Consider the following 21,088-nt stretch of genomic DNA (forward strand, 5'->3'; position numbering starts at 1 on the left):
AATAACCCCCCCCCCCTTTCTAACCACCTTCCTTCTCCTCTTCTCCCCTATTCCATTACCCCTCCTGGTTCTCCACAGCTCAAACTCCCATGGACTTGCCATCGGAGGAATTCCCTGTTATGTGTATATACTAGTGATCGACCGATATCGTTTTTTTTGTGCTGATACCGATATTTTGGTCATCGGATATCGGAATCGGCCGAATTTTTCGGACATTTTAAAAAAAATGTTATTTTTTATTTTTCACAGGTACTGTTGTGGAGGGATCTGGTGGTGTAAGAGACCCCAAACTCCTCCTCTGCGCTTCAAAGCATTCAAAACACCAAGTTTGGCTGTTTTGAATTCTCACATTTTTTTTAATTTGCCGCCCAGTACCCGGAAGTAATGTCATGACATCAATTCCGGGTTTTTTACATGGAGACCCGATCAGAGCCGAATGTGGCTTTGATCGGGTCTTCTCTTCGGCGGCCGTGCAAGTAGGATGCCCGTCCGGTGGGACGGGAGACCCGGGCGAGCCGCGGAAGGCGGCAGGAGGGGGGATGTCCCCTCCCTCTCCTTGTAATGACAGCCGAGTGGCTTCTCAGTCGCATCGGTTGTCATTACAAAACAGCCGACCGTCGGCTATGGATGCCGGAACCAGGGTGATGCCTCTAGCTGCAGGCATCACTCCAGTACAGCACTTTCCCAAAATATCTGCAATATCAGTAACCTCAGGGGGCGATTCCGATATATCGGGGAAAGTGCATATCGGCTACCGATATATCGGCACTGCCGATAATTGGTCGATCCCTAGTATATACCATTTGGTAAAAGTATTGAAGCGGCAGGGCCGCTGGAATTCTGTCCGAGTGCATGGAGCACCTGGCGTCCGGACGTGTTGCCATACATATTTCTTTATTGCCTTTTTTTTGTTTTTTTGTGCACTAGATTGTCATCTCACATATATGATAGCATACAGTTCTTGCTGCAGCCAGGGCATCTTGACTATTTGACTAAAAAGGACCCATTAAAGTTAACAGTTTTTATTGAAGTATCTCTCTGTCGAACATTTTTGTCTACAACGTAGCTTCTTTTTTCTGTGTCTCTACAGGGTATTTTTTGTTTATATGCATCAAGCTAGGATGACAAATACCACATTGGTGAAGGCAGAGTTGAATTTACTTCTCCAAATTTAAGCCTATTTTTGCTTGTTTTATACAGAAATATTCATACCTGGTGATAGCAAACATTATCCTTGCAGTCTTGCACCCAGTAGTTCTGCTTTTGATTTTGGCAAAATTAGTCAACTTAAAATTAGTACACAAAATACTGTATATCTAAGAAGAATTTGCAAAAACATAAGATTTCTATAAAATGTGACAGGTTAAATTACAGGTTATTTTCATGATTATCAGCCAAAAATCAATAAGGCTAAGTTCACACTGGCATTGAAAGCAGGCGTTTGAGGGGCGTTTTTAATGCTTCTCAAACGCCTATGAAAATGATACCATGGATATGTTCACATTATAAAAACAGGAAGCGTTAGCGTTGCATCGTTTCAAAATTGAAGCCTCATGTCGAGTTTAAAGGAGTTTAAAGACTTTCAATGCCTGCTATGCAAGTCTATGGTAATGCTCCACAAATGGACTGGCAGGCATGCGTTAAAAAAAAATTTGTTTAAAAAAAAAAACATGCAGGAGGAATATAATGCCCTGTAATGATAGAGGAGAGCAAAGAGTGTCCTGAAGTCACTTCCTTCTATGCACCTCCTGTTGGTTTTGCTTGAAGAGCTGACATCAACTTTTGAGGGTAGATGCCTAATTTGTTAAACAGGGCATAAAAGTGCCCTTTAGAAGAATCCCTAAGAGACAACTGGATGTACCCAATAGTGCCAGGATGCCCATCCCCTCTTCCTCTGCTCAGCCAATTGCTCATACATCAGCATCATCTGCAGGAGGCTAAACGTGGGACAAAGCCTAGTAAAGGAATCCATGCTGCTGCCTTCCCTGCTAATGGAGTATGCACAGGAAACATTCACATGACAAGCCACACCTCAAATTGTTTATTTTCTGTAATGTCACTTTCCTGGGAAAAAAAAAAAACGTTTGTAGAGTGGTTTTAACGTGCTTTAACGCACATCAAACACGTCAAAACCGTGCATAGTGTGTTGGAGGAATGTTTTTAAAGCATCATTAATGCTTGTAAAACACCAGGCTAACAACCAACTAGGTGAATCTAAGATGGAAAAGGACCTGGGGGTCCTGGTGGACAACAGGCTTGGCAGTGGCATGCAATGCCAAGCCGCTGCAAGCAAAGCCAACAAAATATTAGCATGTATAAAAAAGGGGATTCACTCCAGAAATAAAGAGATTATTCTCCCACTCTACAAGACTCTGGTCCGGCCACACCTGAATAATGTTGTCCAGTTCTAGGCCCCCGGTCCTCAGAAAGGATGTGCTGGAACTGGAGAGAGTCCAGAGAAGGGCAACAAAAATAATTAGGGGAATGGAGGACATCAGCTATGAGGAAAGACTCCGGGCACTGGGCTTATTCTCTCTGGAGAAAAGACGCTTGAGGGGGGATATGATATAAATGTACAAATACTGTACCGGTGAGGACCCTAGCATAAGGAACAAACTTTTTAGAGAAAGGGAATACAATAAGACACGGGGCCACTCACTAAAACTAGAGGAAAAATGGTTTAACCTAAAAATACGTAAGGGGTTCTTTACTGTCAGAGCAGTTAGGATGTGGAATTCTCTTCCACAAGCAGTGGTATCAGCAGGGAGCATCGATAGCTTCAAAAAACTATTAGATGGGCACCTTAAAGACCACAACATACAGGGGTATTCAATGTACATTTAATATCAAATCACACACACACATCATAGGTTGAACTGGATGGACTGATGTCTTTTTTCAACCTCACAAACTATGTAACTATGTAACCATACTAAGGCGCATTAACACCATTCGAAAACCTATACTAAAGTGCAATAATGTGACTAATGCACATACTAAAGCGCATCAATGCTAGAGGAGCGTTTGTTAAGAGTTCATAATTTAGCCAACTGTGAACAAGCCCTAAGAAACACCTAAAACTGTTCAGAAAGGGACGTCTTTACTTTCCAGTGTTTTTAAATATCATCTTAAAATAAAAAAAGAGAAAAACAGTGTAAGAAAGCATATTACAAAGCAGACATAAACAACGGTAAAACAAAAAGAATTGAAACTGAAAAAATACATAAGCAAAGTTCTCCTGGTCTTTGGTTTCATGCAAAAATCTGATTTTCTTGCAAAGTAGGTCCAATCAGATTTTTTCAAGTTACTGGCCCTCAGAAACGTGACTCTTTGTATCTCTAGTAATTTCAATATCAAACAAGAGCTGCAGTTGCTAAATACAACAGCATTTTGCTGTCCATTAAAAGGGTGTTGCAGATCTAATGACACCTAATCACAGGGGTGTGTCATTTTATTATGCCCAGCAGACACCCCTTAATGCCAACAATTAAAACACATCTATATTTCTATCTGATAAGGTTTCACAATCCGACAAACATGGTAATTAACAGAGTGAAGTTACAATTTTAATTACACCAAATATGAAATGATTCTTATGTATGTCCTACTTAGAAAGGCTAATGTATCTTATTATCCTTTTGGTCCTTGTAATATGAGGGTGTTTTGGTGTGTGATTGGTATCTTCTTATACATTATGTATCCATTTTTAATGAAGATAATTCCATCACAGCAGGAATTGTGGATTATGTAAAAACTTGGCTCTGGTAGTTCAATTTTAGGTCAAAACAGAACAAACTCACAGGTTACTTTACTTTTGTGAGAGACAGTAGCATGTGGATGGAGCCTAGGGGGCAGCAGTATTGTATTTGTTTGTCCTATAAGGCCGCAGGACCCCTGACTCTCTGTCTGGATAGTGCTGTTTTGCCCTGTGCTGATCACATGCACTCTCCCAAAAAAAAAAAAAAACGCTCTCTAGCAATACATACCCAACTGAGCATGTGCAGCTTGTCCCCTAGCCTCTGTTCTATCAGGAGATGGTTTGGTGACTGTGGAAGAAGGAGCTGCTGCTGAGCAGCCACTGCCTATCTCGGATGCCGGGTTAGTTTGTGCTTTTATGACCATAATATTTTTTGGTGTATGCTATCAGGTAAGAAGCGTATGCTAAGTGTTGGTGCTTGGTGGTGGATTTCATCAATCAACATTACTTATACACTTTTTTGCACTTTATAGACACTCTTGTTTAATATTGAAAAGGACTTTTTCATTGAAAGGACTTTCTTATGTTCCCCTAACACTGGATTTTGCCCCTACAGTATTTCATTATATCAATTTCATATGATTGATTTTTTTTGAAAGATATATTTTGCTCATATTTTATTTACTGCATGTTTAGTTGTTTTCATGCCACATTATTTACCATCTGATTTTTCATGATTGCACTATTAGGATTTAGTGCCTCTTATTCTTATTGATTATTTACAGCTGGTATCATAGTTGGTTAAGTGGCTTTTTACCTTTTAATTATTTTTGCTTGACCTAGCGTGGATTTTTTCCTGTTTTCTAACCATCTTTATATCTCTGTTGGAATGGTTACTATTCCAGTATCCAAACAAGCACAAATAGCGGTTCTAAAAAGTTTTATCCTGAGAATTTTTTCACATTGCTTAAAATCTATATTTCAATATGATTACATTTGGCCACATGTCCAGCAGAATTGCAGGACGGAACCAAGCTCACATCCACAAGGACAGTAGAGATGAGTATCTTAGGGCTGTCACTTTTTTCTTTTTTACAAGAGAAAAACAAATGTGACCACAAGGCTAAAAGTCACATTTCCATTTTAGACTTGCTTTTCCTTATACTAAACTCAACCCACAATTCCAACCTTAACCCCCAACTAAATCTAACCTAAAGATAACCTAGACCTTAGAGCAATCCTTGATACTAAACTCCTATGTAGGGATGGTTTTCCCAGTCCCTGCCATCTGGTAGTGTTTTGTAGTTTTAAAAGGCCTCTCTTAGAAATTGGTGCTCAGGAAATTTAGGTTTTACGTCACCTGCCAGTCAGTTTGTTGAGTTTCCAGAGGTATGCGTAGGGAGTGTGGGGCTGGGAATTCTGGCCAAAAAGCTGAAAAGAGTTTGTCATCACTGGGTTGAGCATAACTCTGACAAAACAGCCTGTTCCGGAAGGGTTTTTAGCTGAGGGGAAAGTCCTCTGTGAGCAGGCCGAGTGCCTGGAATGAGAGGTCCCAGGGCCATATTAATCAAGAGCAGGGATCCTCAAACTATGGCCCTCCAGCTGTTGCAGAACTACACATCCCATGAGGCATTGTAAAACTCTAAAATTCACAGACATGACTAGGCATGATGGAAATTGTAGTTCCTGAACAACTGGAGGGCCATAGTTTGAAGACCCCTGGTCGAGAGGCACCTTTGGGCAGGCTGTGTGCCTGGTTCAATACCGACTTAATCTGTCCTATGCTAGAGTCATCACTGGAATGGAAAAATTCTCTGTATTAAAAAGTTTGAGAAAGGCTGCTCTATAAGCTACAAGTGCTTGTATTAATATCGAAAAACAACAAAGAAAGCAGTGGCAAACTACTGTATTTCACCCAACAGTAGTACTACTTGCTTTATACCTCCTCTCTCCAGATAGGTCTCGGGACCCTCCTTTACCCAACAGGATTTGACACCTCCACTACCTTCAGAAAACTTACCACCAGTTCCATGTCCCATGTCAAGTTTGATTTGGTATCCTCTAGTGTGTATTCTAGTTGTGTTTACCTATTTGAGCACCACAGCTGGCCATACACCAGCTGAATTAAGCTAAAAAAAAATTAATTTTCAGAGCATTTGATTTTCTAATAGTTAATGGGGTCACATCAACAATCGTTTTTTGAGTATAGTGAAAAAAAATTAAAAATTGAATGAGCGAGGTGGAAATTTTTTCTTAAAATTCTGAATTTTTTCCTCCAGGAAATTCCATTTATTCCTAAGTAAAATTTTAATAGCCAACGGAGGTTTGAAGTACTTTCAAATTGCAGTCATCAAGTTTCCTAAGGCACTGTCGAACTTACTGATAAGGCACTTAGTACGAATGTTTCTATGAAAATCTATCAGTGTACATGCTTAAATCTATCAGTGTTCAGCTTATTCGGAAAAAGTAAACATCAGGTTGCCATCGAAAAAATAAATGGCTAGAAGTGCAGGCACAATCTGGTTGTCCTCATCTTTTTCATTCCAACAACAAGAATACAATCATGGACAAGTTTTATAGCCTACCCAAAACAATTCTACTTAAAAAATAAATCTGATTAGCTGACTGTGCAAGGTGGAAGTCCCAGTAACCACAAAATATAAGGGCAGTGCATATCTTACATACTGAGGATTTTTTTTACAAATTACCAAACAAAATTACTGTCATACATTACAGGCTTTGACTTTTACAGTAGGTGAACATTTGCATTGCCTGTATATTTTGTGGTCATTGGAACTTCCCCCTTGCACAGTCAGATAATCAGAATTTTTTTTAAAGTATATTCGGGTTGGAAAAATCAAAAACAGATTACCAGCTGTATAAATCAGTTACATGAAAGAGGAAGATCAACCAGTCTAGACATTCAAAGTGTGCACACAAACTTACCTCCAGTCAGTAAAAAATGAGGAAGCAGCAAAGTTTCATCTTATTCTAAAAGAATCGTGCAGTATGGTATAGTGAGGAAAGTGTAAGCACTGTGCCAAATCTTCTTTCTACAACCATGTTGTCTAACCGTGCTCTGTGCCAGGTGTCTGTAAGGAACTGTTAGGGCCAGCCCACACCATAGAAATGCAATCTGGCTGCTTTCTAGATGCATTTCTGCATGCGTGTTTTTTACGCATTTTTTTGTGCATTCTAGTGCGTTTTTGATACTTTCCAATGCATTTTCACCCTCTTTGTTTTTCTTCACCTTTAGGTCCAGTGCGTTTGTTTTTCATCAAAAACTCATGGAAAGTAGGTTATATGGTTTCCAATGGCATGGTTGACACCAGTCCCTGCAGTTCCAGTGCATTCCAGTTCCAGAAAAAAAGTAGAACATGCTGCATCTTTCCTGCACTGGACTGTCCTGGAACGCTGTAAAACGCATCAAAAACACACTGGAACGCATCGGAAAGTACTTAAACACACTGGAAAGCACGTGTCCTTTTTAAGGTTAAGAAAAAAGAGGGAGAAATAATGCACTGTACTACATCAAAAACGCACTGGAACACATTAAAAACGCATCAAAAATGCACATGCAGAAAAGCATCTGGAACGCATCCGGACTGCATTTCTATGGTGTGAACTGGCCCCAAATGGGAACATGAGCATTCTGGGGCAGACTAGCAACCTTTGGCCCAAGGGGCAAGTACAAACCAGAGGCCCATGATGCAGCGACTCGGCCCCCTCCTACTTTCCCTCACCCCCCCTCCCAATCCTCCTCCTGACCCCCATTCCAAGCTGAACCCCTGCTCCAGATACTCTCTACTTACCAGCTGAATCCAGGTTCCATACCTGGCCAGCAGGGGGAGGTTGGGGGGAGCTGGGACAGCTCAGTTGGGGCTGGCCAGGGCAGAAAAGTCTCTAGTGGGGCATGGAACCGGCCTTGGCTCAGACACAGTTTACAACATCCATAATGGGGGGGGAGGCCTGTGCTTTGTCCTTGCCTTCAACCCGCACTTAGTAGGTCAGCGGCAGGGACTTTTACTTCTCTTCACCAGGACTCTCTGTGGCATGTCTGTGGCAGAAGCAGTGCAGCCTTTTTACGTAGCATCAGTGCGGCCCAGGGAGCAAATGTCCCCCTGCCCCCTGGCCCAGCCCTTCCCTGATGAGCATTCGGGGCTTTGTTGGTGCGTTTAGGTGCATTCCAGTGCATTTTGATGCATTTTACTGCGTTCCAGTACAGTTCAGTGCAGAAAAAAATGCAGCATGTTCTACTTTTTTTTCTGGAACTGGAACGCACTGGTGTGAAATATGCCATTGGAAAAAATATAACATACTAGCAATGCGTTTCTGATGCAAAAACAAACGCACTTTACTGCTTGTGGTGTGAACCCCCCTAACTGCGTAAAAACATGAAACCCTTTTCAAAGTCTCTGAGCTATATTTAATTCCACACTGAATTTCAATTAGTTCTAGTATCCCCCCCATTAAATGATCCTTAAGGGTTTAATAAACATCTTTGAAGATCTCCACACATTTACTTCCTTGAAATCTGTGACAGGTAATCACAATGTCCATTTGATAGGTATTGATGTCAGTTACAGAACTCAGAGTCGGCCTTCTGAACTATAGAGTTGCTGAGTGGAGGAGTTTCAGGAGGCAGAGTCAGTACAGGAATCACTGCTTGCAGGCAGCAAGGTACCATGGGATATGTAGTCCTTAGAAACTAAAATTAAACAGCAGAGGAGAAACTGTAAACTATGCTGGATATCCAGGAAGTCGTAGAAAGAGATGGCCAGCAGAGAAGCAGCAATCACAACATAAAAGGAGATTTTTAAACCAAGCTTATATTGGATTGTCAAAAATACCTATTGCTTATATTGCTACTAAAACTTACAATGCTGATAAAAACTGAAAGTGTATACTGTGACCATAGTTCTCCTTTAATCATTTGCATCACCACCCACAGCATAAGGTTTAATTGCTGTGCACTGTGGCAGACTAGACAGGAAAGAGCCTGATTGGGGGGGGGGTGACAGCATTTTTTACATCAGGGTGACACCAACCCTAGTTACGCCACTACCAAAAGGTAATTTAAAGTGATTTTAAACCCATTTTTTATGTCATATTTACTTGCTCTGTGCAATAGTTTTGCTAAGTAAACTTGCATGCTAATTGCCCGTTTTTAAAAAATGACAGTACCCTACTAGAGATTTTAAACATAATGTGGGAGCTGCAAGTTTTTTTTTTTTTGCAACCACTGATACCAATGCTTGTGCCAATCCTGGGGGTTTCCTACTGCACCCACTGACACAAATGTTGGGGGTTATTGCTGTGGCCACTGACTCCAGTCCAGGGGGTTATACTGTGGCCACTGACACTAGTGCTGGTTGTTATTGCTGTGGCCACTGACATCAATACTGGGTGTTTATACTGTAGACACTGACACCAATCCCGGGAGTTATTATTGTGGCCCCTGACACCAATGCTGGGAGTCAATATTATGTCCACTAACATCAATGCTGAGGGTCATTACTGCGACTGTGGATACCAATGTTGGGGGTTAATACTACACCCTCTGAAATGTAAGGGTGCGTAGGCATAACAAAAAAGATTCTGTACCCAAACATTTTTCTAGACAACTTCCCTGACCTGGGACTCCATTTCTTCTTGGCCTTTGGAGACCACACATTGCACTTAAAATTGGCAGAACTTTTGAGCCAAACCCAGACTCCTGAACACCTTACAGTTTTAACTCCCACCACTGTCCATGGCTGGAGGCTTAATCTGGACTGGATAAAGGACCTGATCTCAGGCCACAGATAAGCGCTTTTACCTACTATGTTTGTGAGTATATTTGTACACTTTTTTATACTTGGATTAAAGCTGTTTATGTGACAGTGCTGGCCCTGCCATTGTGTGAGGATAGGCAGAAAACACAGAGGATTTGCAATGAGGCAAAGTGTAAGGGTCCATGTACACTGCAACTTGTAAACGGCCGTTTAGGAGCAGTTGGGCGTTTTTTTCAGAAGCCCCTGAACCCATCTCTGTTATCTTATCTGTCCATGTACACAGGGTCATTTACAGTCATTTGCAGGCAGTTGAGTTCAGTGACGTTTTTTGGAAAGCAATTATTTGCGTTCGAACGTGTGTTTCTCGGCGTTTCAAACACAAAAACGCGACCGAACGCGATGACCTGCGTTTAGTGCTCGCGTTTTTCCATTTTAAAGGGGAATGATTTTTTGGCCTCTAGAAACGGTTCTAAACGCAAACGCCCGCTAATCGCGGGTGCAAACACGACACAATGGACATTTTAAACGTCCTTTAAATTCCAGCATTCAAGGGACTTTTTAAAACGTCCCGTGTACATGAAGCCTAAAGCTTCAGAGTATTGTTTCTGAGTGGATAAGTCTGGGGTTTCAATTTTCTTCAGGTTTGGTAGTCCCGGGTCAGGATCTGGAGCATGGAGGCTTCAAAGAGATTTGGGTGGTAGGAATTCTTCAATCCTGTGTCCAGGTCTTACTGAAGATCTGCAAGCTGTGTGGGTGTGTACACTCGTTATAAGCAAGGACCTGGCAATAGGTCCGTCAGGAGAGAGCTGTGTGCTCCAGCCAGGAGACACGTATACTACCACAAAGAGAGGTGACCCACTCAAGAGACTGGACTCCATGTTGGAAAGATTCCTTACCCACTGTAAGAAACATTAAGAAAGTCGGTACAGCTGAGCAAGACAGGGAGAGCTGAGACAACTAGGCGAGTCAAGAGTGTTGAGGGAAACCATAAGTTTCAGTAGAGTGACAGAGGTCAAAGTGTTAGGAGCACCCCTGTCGAAAGGCCAGGAGTGCGCCCTAAAGGCTGAGTGAGCCAGGAGTGAGTTCAGAATGCCAGGAGAGCTGGTAAGACGGTGTGAGAGATTAGGGATAAGAGAAGAGGTGATGCTGAAGAGAGAGCCAGGTGGCTTGATATTTTTGTGGACCTGCTTGGCTGTGTAAAACTGAAACCCATGCATGGGCAACTGTGTTTGTACCTTAAACCACAAGTTTGGACTGGCATGACTCACTAAAACACATCTCCCATTGAGCTAAGAAACCCCCTATATCAGACTTACTACAACACAATCAGTGCTCTCTCTGCCTATCTTTTTCTTTTAGAGATATGTACTGGGACACTCCAGAACGTTATTTTACTGAGAGCTGCAAAATAGCTGTAGTATTTTAATGAATTATCATCAGAACCCGTTTTCACCCTCATTACAGAACTAAGGTTCGAATGTTCACTAGGCTTTGGATTCTTATCTGTTTGAACTTGTGTTAATACTGCATCCACTCACACCAACGTTAGAGGTTATTATTGCATCCAGTGAAACTGCTTTTGTTTTGTTTTTTGCATCCCCCGACACGATGTTCGGGGTTATTATTACATCTACTGGCAATGGCGGGGCTTACTTTATTCTTACCTTTCCTTCAGTGTAACCCCAAGGCTTATTTTGTTTAAAACACAGCAAAGCAAAGAGGGCAGAGGTGCCACACCACAAGCCCAATGATACCCGCTTTAATGACCATGCCCACAAGCTCTTGTCACTTTTCTTCTAGATCCCTTTAACCTTTTCGCTGCCAGAGCCATTTTTGCATTTTTTGCACTCGTGTTTAAAAAATAATTTTAGTGCCTGAAGATTACATAAAACCCCCAAACATTATATATTTTCTGAAAGTAGGCACCCTAGAGATTAAAATATTGGTAGTTCCAATTTTTTATGCCACTTGATATTACCGCAATGGTCTAGAAACCACCAAATGTCAGTGAAAAAACACACTAAAGTGCATTTTAGGATAAACAAATGCAACTACCCACATTTTTGGGAAAATATAAAAGACGAGGTTGCAGACATGGGTATCACAATCGATGTTTTCACACGTAGGTGCCACCAAAGCATGCATTTACATTTGTACTTTCATATATGTGGGGGGCCTCAACATTTCTTTTTTGGGGGGGGGGGGTTATGTGCTTGGGTGTAACTTTATTTTTGCTTAACTTTTTTTTTTTTTTCATCAATTAGGGGACAAAAAGTCCGCTGCCTGAATGCATCCACCGGGCAGGCAGGAATCTGCCTGTCAGTTTTACACACAATCCAGGTGGCTGCAGCCACCAGATTGTGTTTAAAACCCCTACTGTCAGATCCATACAACGTATGGACTTGGCAGCCAATGGGTTAAGGTGTCCCTCCTAATTATTTTCAAATGTTGGCAGCTTTTTTTTACACTAATGCCTCGTACACACGTACCGATCGTCGGCCGACCGATCGTCCGTCTTTTGTCCAGGGCTGTCGTGTCTGTTGAAAACTGCAAAGGACTGCACACGAATTTTGACGGCCAACAACAGCCGACTGCAGAAGTGATGTCATGTGATGGTTAACTTTCCTTGTCTTTTTTCTTTTCTGAGCATGCCCAGTCATGCTAATCTGCTGTCTGTCGGCTGAAATCTGTACTGACTGGCGAACAATCGGCCGTTCTGGTGTTGGCCAACAAAAATTTTAATGCCTGCACGACAGATTCTGTTCGGCCGAAAATGCGCTGTCGGCTGTCGGAAGCATCATACTAACAAGCCTACAATCGGCCGATTGGTCGTCGGCCGAATATTTACAGCCGACAATCGGTACGTGTGTACGGGGCTTAACTAACACCAATCATAGGATATAAATTTACACTCACTGACACCAATGACAGAACTGATTTTTAACTCAAATTCACTGTCAATGTAGGGGACAAAGGGGGAGATTTACTAAAACTGGAGGGTGCAAATTCTGATGCAGTTTTTCATAAAAAACCAATCAGCTTCCAGGTTTTATTGTCAAAGCCTAAATAACCACTTGCCCACTGTGCTATAGCCAAAAGATAGTTACATCGTGGCAGGCTACAAATGTTGTTTGGGTACAGTGTTGCATGACCGCACAATTGTCATTCGAAGTGCGGCAGCACTGAAAGCTAAACATTAGCCTTGGCAGGAAGGGGTAAAAGTGCCCAGTAGGCAAGTGGTTAAACAAGCTAAAGTTAGAAGCTGATCGGCCACTATGCACAGCTGCACCAGATTCTGAGTGCTCGGGTTTTAGTAAATCTCCCCTAATGTAAGACCCATAAGGATTTGAGACAGAGGTTGGGACCCAGAGCAGCAGAAGGATAGTGTGTTTTACTGTCCACATGTAGAGACTACGGATGGGCTTTATGTTCAACTTGAACATCGGGTGTTCGTGTGTTCGCTTTAGCCAATCATGGCTCCGGGGCTAAGTCCACCCCCACACCATATAATTTGCATTAATACGTGTCCCCCAGGGAAGTACCCGGGTCCCTATACATTTTTTTTATGGCAATAACCTGCAAATAAGCCTTTAAAATGAGGACTTTTGATTTTGCATGTTCATGTCCCATAGACTTTAACCACTTATAGACCAGCAGATATACTGCGGTAGGCTGGCTCTCCTGCGCAAATCGACATATAGGTACATCAGCTTGCGGGAGCGCGTCTCCGGCACACGCGCACCGCCGGCGGCACGATCGCACGCCCGCTCTCTAGCCCTGCAGCTAAGCAACAGGTCTGGCGCCCGCGATGGCTGCCGGGAACCCGGCGATCACTGCAGGGATGACAGAAGGCGGTGTGCAGTTGTAAACATGGCACACCGCTCATCTGTCCTGATTGAAACAAGGCTCCTGTGTTCCTGTTATTTCAGGACACAGGAGCCCTGTTTCCATCTACCAAGTCTGGCCCTCACACTGTTAAAATCACCCCCTAGGTACACATTTAACCCTTTGATCGCCCCTGGTGTTAACCCTTTGGCTTCCAGTGTCATTATTACAGTAACAGTGCATATTTCTAGCACTGATTACTGTAGTAATATCACTGGTCCCCCCGAAAGTGTCAAGAAATGTCAGTTAGGGATCCGATCTGTCCGCCGCAATGTCGCAGTCCTGCTAAAAATTGCAAATCACCGCCATTACTAGTAAAAAAAATATATATAAATAAAAATTACATAAATCTTTCCCCTAGTTTGTAGACGCGATAACTTTTGCGCAAACCAATCAAAATACACCTATTGGGATTTTTTTTACCAAAAATATGTGGCAAAATGCAAATTGGCCAAAAATGAGGAAAAAATGTGCTTTTACATTTTTTTATTGGGAATGTTATATAGCAGAATGTGAAAAATACTGCTTTTTTTTCCAAAATTGTCTCTCTTTTTTTGTTTATAGCGCATAATCAAAAAACCGCAGAGGTGATCAAATACCACCAAAAGAAAGCTCTATTTGTGGGGGAAAAAAAGACATCAATTTTATTTGGGTACAGCGTCGAACGACCGCGCAATTGTCCGTTAAATTAACGCAGTGCCGAATCGCAAAAAATGGCCTGGTCATTAAAGGGGGCAAATCCTTCCGGTCCAGAAGTGGTTAATAGAGTTTGCATGTTAGCTAGAACTTTTTCCCTGTCCAAGATGTTCTGATGGGAACCGAACATGCGGGGTGTTCTGCCCATTCCTACTAATCACAATGAGCATTAATCAAGTACTGTATACCTGTAACATTTTCCTAGGTGTATTTGTGTTATTCAAAGTTGAAACTTCCTGCCAGCCTGAATTGCAGTAGCAACAAAGCAATCATCTAAGTTTTGTTAGTTTGCTGTCGTTTTTATATTATTTTAATTTTTACAGTTTGTATTTTTTTTCAAATAAAAAATGCAGTTACTGCATTGAAATCTGTCTGCCAAAAAATCTTCCTATATTCTCAAGAGAACGTTTTCCTCTCACTTCCTTTTTAGGCACATAAGTCATTACTTAGGAAACAAATACGGAGATGCTGGCTGCAACCAACTGACAAACTCTTGGCTCATCACATCCTTCCTGTATTATCTTTCTTTCTGATAAATCTCCTCACTTTACAAAATGGTGTTGTAATATCTTAATATTTCCAGAGTTTAAGCAGTAAGAATTGTATAAGTTGTTAATATTTCTTCACCAAGTAGCATGGGAGGGAACTGTGGTCATCTGATAGGAAGAGATCCAAGGGAGAAACTCTTTAATTTGTCATAGCTGATTGAGTTTGTTATTCTCCCTTAACCACTTTACCATCGGAGGGTTTTCCTGCTTTACGTCCAGGCCACTTTTTGCAACTTGGCACTGCGCGACTTTAACTGACAATTGCGCGGTCATGTAACCCTGTACCCAAACAAAATTTACGTCCTTTTTTCCCACAAACAGAGCTTTCTTTTGGTGGTATTTGATCACCTCTGCGCTTTTCATTTTTTGCAATATAAATAAAAAAAGAGCGAAAATTTTGTGAAAAAATTGACATTTTCTACTTTGACAGTTAAAAAATATCCAACATATTCAATTTTTGTCATATATTTAGGCCAAAATGTATTTAGCTACATGTCTTTGACAAAAAAATTCTCAATGAGCGTATTTTTAACCGCTTTAAGACTGGAAGATTTTACCCCATTCCTGACCAGGCTATATTTTGCGATTCGGCACTGCGTTATTTTAACGGACAATTGCGCGGTCATGCGACGCTGTACCCAAATTAAATTTATGTCATTTTTTTCCCTACAAATAGAGCTTTCTTTTGGTGGTATTTGATCACCTGTGCTATTTTTAATTTTTGAAAAAAAGAGCGACAATCTCGAAAAAAAAAAACAATATTTTTTACATTCTGATATATAACATTCCCCAAAAAAATTTTAAAATCAAAATTTTTTAACATTTTAGGCCAATTTGTTTTCTGCTATATATTTTTGGTAAAATAAGCGTATTTTGATTGGTTTGCGCAAAAGTAATTGTGTTTACTAACTACGGGCAAGATTTGTCATTTTATTGTTCATTTTTTTTTACTAGTAATTTTTTGCAGAACTGCAACATTGTGGCGGACAGATCGGACCCCTAACTGACATTTTTGACAATTTTGGGGGTACCAGTGACATTACTACAGTAATCAGTGCTATTAATATGCACTGTTACTGTAATAATGACACTGGCAGGGAAGGGGTTAACTTTATTGGTGATCAAGGGGTTAAATGTATGCCTCATGCTTACTGACGTGTGTGGGGGGAGGGGATTGTGTGACACAGACACAGATCGCAGGTTCATCTATGCTGAATCCTGTAATCTGTCCCTGTCTGTCACATAGGAGATCCTCCCGCTTTGTTTACACAAGTGGGCGGATTTCCTCACTCGATCCCCAACGATCGGGGAAGAGCGTCGGTGATCACCGCCTCTTCTCCCCTGGTCTGACTCCGGCTGTGTCTGAATACAGCGGGAGCGAGCCGAGAGAGGGGAGAGTCTGGTGACGTAGGTCTACGGCGCCAGACGATAACGAGCCACTTTGCCGCAGTAACAGCTCAGTGAGCGGTTGGCAAGTGGTTAAGGTACTGTTTTAATGCACTTTTCACTGGTTTAACCACTTTAACCACTTGCCGACCGCCGCACGACTATCTACGTCGGCGGTCAGCCCCTCACAGGCAAACTAACGTAGGGCTACGTTGCTTGCTTGTGAGGGTCTAGGGAGCGAGCGCGCGCCCCCCGGGGCGCGCTCCCGCTCCCGCGTGGTCACGGACCCCCCCGCGCGTGTGACCAGCGGACCCGATGTCCGCCGGTCACTCGGCGATCGGCGGGGGAGAGGGAGAATGTCAGGCAGCTTGTGTAAACAAACTGCCTGTCATTCTCTTCGCTGCAAAGACACTGATAAAACGGATCTGGTATGTAGATCCGTTGATCAGTGTCTTTACAGCTAGAGCCACAGCCAATCACAGTAGAAACCACGCCCCTAGGGACACACACAGCCCCTCCCTTCCAAATAAAGTTAACCCCTTCACTACCAGTGTATTTTTACAGTAACAGTGCATATATATAGCACTGATTACTGTAGAAATGTCACTGGTAACCCCAAAAGTGTCAAAAATGTCAGTCAAGGGTCCGATCTGTCCGCCGCAATGTCGCAGTACCGCAAAAAAATCGCAGATCGCCGCCATTACGCGTTAAAAAAAAAAACAACAAAAATGACAAAAATCTTTCCCTTTGTTAGTAAACGCGATAACTTTTGCGCAAACCAATCAAAATACGCTTTTTGCGATTTTTTTTACCAAACATAGGTAGCATAAAATAAATTGGCCGAAAATTTTTAAAAATTTTGATTTTTACATTTTTTTTTGGGGGAATTTCATATAAAAAAATGTGAAAAATATTGCTATTTTTGCAAAATTGACGCTCTTTTTTTGTTTATAGCGCGTGATCAAAAAATCGCACAGGTGATCAAATACCACCAAAAGAAAGCTCTGTTTGTGGGAAAAAAAGGACGTCAAATTCGTTTAGGTACAGCGTCGCACGACCGCGCAATTGTGCGTTAAATTCACGCAGTGCCGAATCGCAAAATACCCCCTGGTCGGAATGGGGGTAAAATCTTCCGGGGCTTAAGTGGTTAAGACCGGAAGGATTTGCCCCCTTAATGACCAGGCCCTATTTCACAATTCGGCACTGTGTTACTTTAACGGACAATTGCGTGGTCGTGCTGTACCCAAATAATATTGATGTCTTTTTTTCTCCCACAAATAGAGCTTTCTTTTGGTGGTATTTGATCACCTGTGCGATTTTTATTTTTTTTTATTTTGTGCAATAAACAAAAAACGACAATTTTTTTAAAAAAATATATATTTTTTCCACTTTCTGCTATATAACATTCTCAAATTTTTTTTTTTTAACATTTTAGGCCAATTTGTTTTCTGCTACCTATTTTTGGTAAAAAAAAATCACAATTAGTGTATTTTGATTGGTTTGCACAAAAGTTATCGCATCCACTAAAGACAGGAAAGATTTATGTCATTTTTATTGTTTTTTTTTTTTTTTTACTAGTAATGGCGGTGATCTGCGATTTATTTTTGCATGACTGCAACATTGCGGCGGACAGATCCGACCCCTAACTGACATTTTTGACACTTTTGGGTGTACCAGTGACATTACTACAGTAATCAGTGCTAAAAATATGCACTGTTACTGTAATAATTACACTGGCAGGGATGGGGTTAACCCTATGGGTGATCAATGGGTTAAATGTGAGCCTAGGGGAGTGATTCTAACTGTGGGGGGCGTGGCTTGTGAAAGGACCGTAGATACATGTGATCCTATATAGAAGGATCACATGAGCTCTGTGATCATTTCAGGGAGAAGAACGGTCGGCTGTGTTTACAACAGCTGCCCGTTCTTCTCTCTCAGCGGGAAAAGATCGCGGTTGTCAGGCTGCAATCGGAGCCGCCTGACCCGTGCATCGGCTTCCCCGCTGCCGAGTGGAGGTGGGAGCGTTCTGCCGGCGGCGCTCTCCCCCCTAGCTTCCGGTGCGACTGACGTAGGTCTACGTCGGTTTGCTCAGGAGAGCCACCCTGCCGCAGTAAAAAGGCGGCGGGTGGTCGGGATGGTTAATCATTGTGGGGATACTGATGTCATATAACTGCTGAGAAATGGGTGGTACATATCATTCTTCACATAGAGCTATGCCTGGAGCAGAATGAACTCTACAGTTTAGAGCAGGGGTCTCCAAACTATGGCCCTCCAGTTGTTCAGGAACTACAATTTCCATCATGCCTGTCATGCCTTTGAATGTCAGAATTTTACAATGCCTCATGGGACGTGTAGTTTTGCAACAGCTGGAGGGCCGTAGTTTGGAGATCCCTGGTTTAGATGAACATGTATGGTCTAAATAAAACCGTATAACTGATTCAAGGAAGAGTCACTCACCTCATTTCCAGTCAAATAGTACATGCGTGCTTCTTGCATTAAGGGAAATACATCAGGGCATTGCCTTATCAATGCATTGGCTTCTACTGTGCCCACAAGGTACCAGGGGTCCAGTAAGGGAAGACGAACGAATTCCAGAATTTTTGGAAGAAGTGAAACTCTCTCAGGTTGCTTATAACACACCCAGTTTATGACAGTCTCAAACACTTGCGATTCATCTGTCACGTTAAGCTCATCACTCCTTAGAATGTGATAAAGAATGTCAAATGGTAGTTCTAGAAACTCCTCATAATTTACAACCTGGCAAAAGTTCTGGATGATGTAGTTCTGAACCTGCAGCTTTAAAGATTCCAGGCAATGAGCATCTGCTAGTCTTAAGATCCCAACACAATTCTCAGGATGAAGTGCTTCGGTGAGGAAACTGGAGCAAGCATCGACCATTCGCAAAAACTAGAAGGAAAACAGGAAACTGATTGGTGCAGCTGATGGTATATTTGAACATATACAAACAGTTTATTGTCAGAAAACTCAAACGGCTTAGTAATGCAGACCCTAATGTTCTTAATGTTTTTCTACATCAACTGGCTTTTTTCTTCAATACCTTCATATGGCTTTAAGTGCATAAGGTGCCCCATACACTGGCTAATTGTTATGGCAGGATTTGGATGACCGGTATTTCATGTTTGTTATTTTATGGCAACTACAGGTAAAAAGATCAAAGTAAAATTTAACTCTCTGCCTTTTTTTTTAATTTAATACATTAAGCACAATAAAATAAACATTCCCCAGTAAACTGGCGACTTGCAGTTTACAACTTTTAATGCAGCTGGCTCCTGCTCTCTCTGGTGATGCTTCTCCGAACTTCCGGTCTTCACAGGAAAGAGTTTACAGTGGACAGTGCAGTCTTCAGTCAGTCTGTTAACTTGGAGAAGGAGGGGGGTGGGAGAAGGGATGGCAGGTTTGCACTTGAGTGCCTTGCCATCCTAAGCTTTATGGCTGTATTTTTATATTGATGCAAACAGTGGAGAGAAAACAACTCCAGTCAATACATTCAAGGGTGGCTCCACAAGATGCTGCAAGAGAAAGGAACCACCCTGAAACAGAGAACCTGGGGCAGTGATCATTTAACAGTTAAAAAAAAAAACCTGTTTAAAAAAACAGTGTAATTTCCAGCACATGCTCTCAACCAAACTGTCAAACCATTCAGTGGCTGGTGTCATAACTGATCACATGTGCAGCTTCATGGCAGTTGTAGATTAAACAGAGGCCAAGATGGCAGCTTCCTTGGCTGAGAACGATAGAAGGGTTTACTTTTACCTTAAAGCCGTTCTAAAGGCTCAAGGTTTTTTACCTCCCTGCAAGGTGAACATCTTCTCTGTGCAGCAGCCCCCCCCCCCAATAATATGTACAAGAGCCACATCTCCCTCCTCATTGGCTGAGAGAGAAGCAGGAGCCATTGTCAATCACAGCCAGTGAGTCAATGAGGAGAGAGCAGTGAGTCAATGAGGAGAGAGAGGGAGCGGGGCCAAGCTGGGGCTCTATGTGTGAATGGACACACAGAGCAGTGGCTCAGGAGCGAGCCTGCTTGGGTGCCCCACAGCAAGCTGCGTTCTCTGGGTTCACGCAGAAGGTGAGAGGGGCCAGGAGTGCCCGTGGTGGATGTGAGAAGAGGAAGGTCGGGGCTGCTCCATGCAAAACCATTGCACAGAGCAGGTAAGTATAACATGTTTGTTTTTTCTTTTTTTTTTTTAAAATAGAATTGCCTTTAATATCACTTTAAACAGGAACATAGGCACAGATGAAAAGATAAAGAAGCTGCATACTCAGTAGGTAATCAAATCAGCTGCTGAAAGTAGGGCTTTAATATCACTTTAATTAAATCAATAAAATATTAACACTAATCACACCATTTTGCAATTCTGCTGAATTTAGAAAATGCCCTCAGTTTCCCCATTTGTTTAAAAAAAAAAAACATGCATTTCAGCAGGGGTAGTTTTGCGGATAGGTGATGGCGCTATATCAGGCACCTTGTCCCTGAAGTAATATATGCGAAACAACAGATATATGATGGGATTATAGCCGTGCCTTAAAATAGAAAGCAAACAATTTTGAATATAAAAATTCACATATTTTATTTAGTACATGGTTAAAAGAATAAGTCGTTAAAAATTGTTTACACATGTCAGTTATACGGTCACAAATATGTGTTGAATAGGTGATTGTAGTGTAATGTCTGATCCCGACATGCAAGTCAGATTTCATTGAGACTTGCATAGACTTTTGTTAAATGAAGTCGCAAGCTGCAATAAAATCGGCAGTGCAAATCGCATTGATGTACGTTTTTGAAATTGTGCTGAAGTAGTGTGATTTCAATGGGGGCTAAATCATAGTCATTGGGCTATTGCCAACAATATTTCTTATATAACTAGAAGGGGATGCAGACTACAAATGCCAATATGAAAAGTAATGCAATTTAGCAGGTTGGCTGAGCCCTAAAGTCTGTTTATAATAAACATTTTTAGCTTTGACTATTTTTAGGGCTCATTTACATCTATGTGTGGGCTAGGTGCAGTGCGCTGTGGTAGGCACACACAGAGTTCAAGCTAGACCAGAGTAGTATATTGTAGTTATTGAAGAAAAGTTCA

At 41.9% G+C, this 21,088-nt stretch overlaps 1 protein-coding gene across 1 annotated transcript in view; it reads right to left on the minus strand.

The window, feature by feature from the left end:
• KLHL6 (kelch like family member 6) overlaps positions 1-21,088 on the minus strand; it is a 105,385-nt gene that overhangs the window by 50,508 nt on the left and 33,789 nt on the right. The window contains exon 3 of the mRNA XM_082252204.1: positions 18,444-18,893. Within this exon, the coding sequence (XP_082108330.1) occupies positions 18,444-18,893 (450 nt within the window). The remainder of the gene's footprint in view (positions 1-18,443; positions 18,894-21,088) is intronic.

The sequence above is a fragment of the Pelophylax lessonae genome (genome assembly GCF_965119305.1).
Source record: "Pelophylax lessonae genome assembly, chromosome: 3".
NCBI lineage: Eukaryota > Metazoa > Chordata > Amphibia > Anura > Ranidae > Pelophylax > Pelophylax lessonae.